Raw genomic sequence first — 5,354 nt, forward strand, 5'->3', positions numbered from 1 at the left:
ATAAAATCTAAAAATTTAAAAAAAATTAGATTAAAAAAGAAAAAATCGAATTTAAAGAAAAACAAAACTAAAAAAATCGGAGACAATTCGGCAGACCGAGAATTCGATTTTAGGGTCTCTCGAATTACACGCAAATGCTTTGCTCACTCGGCCATTGCGACTGCTGGCACAAGGCGCGCAAAATTGAATACATCTCCATTTGAAAGATGCTCATGTGCTTTTTGTTAAAAGAGCTGACTTATCAAACTACCCTCATATTTGTAAATCTTTTCATGTCGAAGACTATATAAAATACGAATTTCATAATTGCGAAAGTTGCACCCTAGCAATAAACCCTACAAGCATACTAAAAGCTTTTTAAATTCAAAGCTAAGCAATTCAATCTACAAAAATTTGGCATTTATTTTTGGGTGCAGCAGTAAAAAAGGCGAAATGCATTTATTTAGTGGAAAAGTGTGTGCAAAGCAAAAATGCAAGCAAATCCAAGTTTCGTTAAAGCCGAAGTTTCACTAGCATTTTTGTTAGAAAATTGTAAGTTTTTCTATTTTTGAAAAGCATTTTCGACTTCACATAGCAGTTTTTTTTTTTGGCTTAACGTTGCGAAGTTTCGTAAAATTATCTATTTATATATTTGATGAGTTGGCTTGATCTACAAAAGCATTTTATTTTTCCTACAGAGAATAGCGCAAGTGATATAACTATTTGGATTAAATTCAGTACTTTCAGATAATTTATTGAGATCACTACAATGCCTAAAATTTTGCTATATAGAAAGTGTTTTGTAGCGCTCACGCTCTCACTTTTCCGCCTCTCCCAGCCCGCGTTAAAGCTCAGTTAGCCTTGACTTAATTTACTTAACTTTACTTTACGTAACTTAGAATTTAGAAAATCAAAATGAAACAGACTTTGGTGTTGCATTAAGCTACGTTAAGTTTCGCCTGTCCAAATATAAGCAGCATCCATTTAGGATAATTTTTAAGTGTAGCTTTCATTAAGTTGCCATTATCAGACCTTAAGAACCTGCAAATTTTAAATTCTTAAGTTACTGCATTAGGGAACTTGAACGTGGTGAGCTGTCAAACAGCTGAAAAAGAAATTATAAACATAAAATATTCTCGCATCTGACTGACTTTGGTTGGCGTGCTGAGAAATTATTGACAATTTGTTACGTTAAGTTAAGTCAAATTAGGTTAAGTTAAGTTAAGTTAGGTTGCGTTAAGTTAAGTTAAGCTTTATTTTTTACAGACGTTGCAGAAGAGCACTACTCATCAAGTGGACCGTATGAACCCTCCGTAGAAGTTAAGCTAAGTTAAGTTAACTTATATTAAGTCTAGACTAACCGTGCTTTTAAGCTTACACTCATGCGCTTAAGCATCATTTGTGAGAGAATACCAGTTGTGACTAGATATTTTGGTGTTTGAATAGTATTTTTAGCTGTATTTTGTATGTTTTCTAACATTATGAACGTACATAATTGAATAAATATCTATACATAGTTAATTCTTAGTAGTAGAGGGTAGACATATGTATGTATGTATGTATGTATGAAGTTTGTAGATAAGTGGAGTTGATTACTAGCAGCTAAGTATTTTAGTAAAGCGGCAACGCTGTGTTATGCTTCGATTTATTTATTTACTTTTTTTTTTTGTTTATCACAATTTGAGGTGAAATCGCGATGCGCCTACAAGTATGCAACAAAACAACCCGCAACTGCTGGCTTAACAAAAGCTACGCAGAAAGCACATCGGTGAGACAGGCGCGCGTGCGCTTGCTTGTGTGTACTATAAGCGCTTGTATATATGTGTTTAATAGCTGATTTGTGCATCGCAACATTATTATTAGTGAGGAACATGTTGCTAAAAAGCGCTTTGAAGCACGCCAACAGCAACATATCGCCGGAACCATGCAAATGCATAGCTGGATGTACATATGTATTTTCTATGAGAAATCTACTACGCTCAATTGTCAGCCGTCGTCGCTGTTGGTGATTGCAACGCCTGCAAAGGCGTTACACTGGGCGATGTGGCAGACGTGACCGATGGCGATGAAGGCTTTTGCATTTTGTTGCGAAAGTGACGATTCTCTGGATTTGCCAACACTGATTGTATGAATTCGGAAGTTTCCAGCTGCAGCTGCGCCAAACGGCGTTGCAACATTTGATTACGTTTCACCAGTTTGATGGTTTTTAGTGCGATTGCCAATAAGCCTTCGGTATTTTTAATCTCACATATGCTTGAATCATGTTCGTCGTCATCACTAGCGGCGTAATATTGCTGCTGGTAATGTTTCTGGCTATGCTGATTGTTCGCAAAGGTCGTTGTTGTTGTTGTTGTTGTTGCTGTTTTGGGTGGCAGTGATTGTTTGTCATGCAGCGTGGGTGCTGTGAATACTGTTTTAATGTTGTGGCTGCTGGTGTTGTTGTTGTTGTGTCTATTATAGCATTGCGCCCCACTTGTTATGGAATGTACTTCGCAGTCTTCTTCGTCGGTGATGTCATCGTCGAGATCCATTTGTTCGGCTGTGATGGCGCGCATCAATTTCAATCCTGTTGGGGTCGATGAGGAGACAACATTGTCGGATATTTGTTGATCACGCTCCAGCAGCTGCAGTCTATTTATGCGCAATGGCTCGAGGAAGGATTTTTCAGCCGCACCAGTATTGAGCCTACCGCGTACGCGCAGTGGTGCTGAGTTACGTGCGCTGCCCGCTGAAAGTAGAAGAAGAAGAGAGTTGTTGATTAGCTTGTAGAGAAATAAAAAAATGCAAAATCTTAACGGTACATAAATTTTCAGATACATACACATATCTAAAAAATCGTAACTACACATTTTTATGTGTGTGTACAAATCTGAATGGTCAATCATATGTATATCTCGAGAAGAATCACAAGTGTCAATTATTGCATAATTTTAGGCGCTATCTAAATAGGAAATTCGAAAACAATTTCTAGCAGCCCTAGTCTCTAAAAAAATTGCTGCTGTGCCTAAAAGTATACCACACAGTTATCTCATACTGTCAGTATTAACAGGGCAATTCTTGCAACTGTCTTTAAACTCAGCACAGTCTTTCGAAAGTGAAAATTGCTTCGTAATGCAATTCGTGGCCTTAATAAAAAAAATGTCGTAAGCGCCTTTTTGTTGATTTTTAGTTATATTTGGAGTCACATATATTAAAATATGATCTCTCGATTGGTGTTATCAATTTTTGGATATCTCTTTTAGTTTCCGAGATATTGAGTAAAAAGTATCCTTACTTCAGTACAAATTGGTATCACATTTTGTCGTATTTTGGCTGACAAATTGTTGACATATGGCGCATACAAAAAAATGTTGCTAAAACAAATCCTTCATGAACTCAAAGCTAATTAACAATGAACAACTAAAATTAAATAATTTAAGAATTTTGTGAACTAGTAGATAATATTCTCCGAGACTTTTGGGAAAATCTATCTTCGCGTTATTGAGAAATTGCATTCCAAACTTTAATCGGGATTTCCCAAACTTCTCAAAAATAGCATACGACAGCTTTTACCCAGGCGACGAATTGTCAACTCTGGTAACGCTTTTGAAAGCTCTTTACTGTCTTTCGAAAGACAATTGAGGAGGTCTTAGCGTTATGCAATTTTTTTTTTTATTACATAGATCCAATTAAAAAAAACATATATTTGTTTTTATTTTTTAAAGCAATAAAAACTAATAAATAAAATAAAAATAAAGCAAAACTTAGTAAAAATATTTTTAAAATTAAAGTGATATCAAAAAAAAATATTTTTTCCTTTCTAAAAATTTAAAGAATATAAAGTTTAAAAAAGACAAAAACGATAAAATAAAATTTATAAAATAAGATCTTTAAATTTTAATTAAATTAATATGTATATATTTTTCTTTTTAAAAAAATAAAATATAAAACCAAATAGAAAATTTAATTGGAAAAATATTTAATCAGCAATAGAAACAAGTAATTTTTGAATAAAAAACAAAACTGCCTTCAAATCTCATATAAAAATTTAAGATTATCGCTAATTTCTTCATGTGAGGTAACACCTTTCCTTTAAAACAAAAAACTATAGAAATCGGTTAACGTGGTCCAAAGATATGCGGTAATATACTTTTTGTGAAGTCGGTTAAAAAGTAATATACGTTTGTAAAAATTTAAAGAAATAGAATAAAAATATTTTGCTTTTTAAAACAATAAACAAAAAAAAATAGAACCAGTTTCTAAAAATTAAATGAAAATTTAAAAAAAAAATATGTATTTATGTAAGAGACCTTTCGCTATAAAAAACATATGTTTACTCGCTGGGTATCTATATACATANAATCAGCAATAGAAACAAGTAATTTTTGAATAAAAAACAAAACTGCCTTCCAATCTGATATAAAAATTTAAGATTATCGCTAATTTCTTCATGTGAGGTAACACCTTTCCTTTAAAACAAAGAATTATAGAAATCGGTTAACGTGGTCCAAAGATATGCGGTAATATACTTTTTGTGAAGTCGGTTAAAAAATAATATACGTTTGTAAAAATTTTAAGAAATAGAATAAAAATATTTTGCTTTTTAAAACAATAAACAAAAAAATAGAACCAGTTTCTAAAAATTAAATGAAACTTTAAAAAAAATATGTATTTATGTAAGAGATCTGCCACCTTTCGCTATAAAAAACATATGTTTACTCGCTGGGTATCTATATACATATATGTATATATCCATATATCATCACCATTTTAATTTGCATGGTTCTGTCCACAAAGGCGGGATACCGACTTTGTCTTGGAGATTATGAGGCCTCGGTGCATATGATAAGTTTTTTTTTACCACTGTCAATCCATTTAGAATTAGGAAGTCGTTTACCAAGGAGGGCTTTAAGGGTTGGGAATTCCTCAGCGGGATACAAAAGATATTTTAAATAGCAGTGCCCATTAGCGCACACAAGGGGTGGGTTTTGGGGTTCAAACCCCCCCTAAAGCAAATAACCTCATATACAAACTGTATCTTAAAGCAAAGAATCCAGCTCTCAAGGAAATTATAAGAAATATTTATTATAATTTCTGTTGCTTGAAAAAGCGCTTTGCTTTTGCTGTAAATTTTCATGAGGAAATAAATATACGAGCATTTTTTTCTTGAGAGCTGCAAACTGATTTAAGAAATTTTGGTAGAAGAAAATTTCTTTTCCATTTCTCGTCCGTCGTTTTATATGAATTTTTCGTTTTTCTTGAGAGTTCAGTTAATTTTTTCGGTATTGGAAATATTAAAAAAAAAATAGAAATCGTGAAAAAGCCAGAAACCAGAAATCGAAAAAGGAACACAAAAGTGCAAAAATTCATGGAATCAATAAATTTATTTTTACTGA

The 5,354-nt window shown here is 32.9% G+C and overlaps 1 protein-coding gene across 1 annotated transcript in view; it reads right to left on the reverse strand.

The window, feature by feature from the left end:
* Positions 1 to 536: 536 nt before the first annotated feature.
* The window catches only part of Cipc (Clock interacting protein circadian), a 24,051-nt gene continuing 19,233 nt past the window's right edge, over positions 537 to 5,354 (reverse strand). Inside the window, exon 2 of the mRNA XM_017614699.1 lies at positions 537 to 2,707. Coding sequence (XP_017470188.1) covers positions 1,959 to 2,707 — 749 coding nt within the window. The 3' untranslated portion in view covers positions 537 to 1,958. The remainder of the gene's footprint in view (positions 2,708 to 5,354) is intronic.

Source organism: Rhagoletis zephyria, unplaced genomic scaffold, assembly GCF_001687245.7.
Source record: "Rhagoletis zephyria isolate East Lansing unplaced genomic scaffold, Rhagoletis_zephyria_1.1 Rzeph_scaffold_00883, whole genome shotgun sequence".
In the NCBI taxonomy this organism is placed as follows: Eukaryota; Metazoa; Arthropoda; class Insecta; order Diptera; family Tephritidae; genus Rhagoletis; species Rhagoletis zephyria.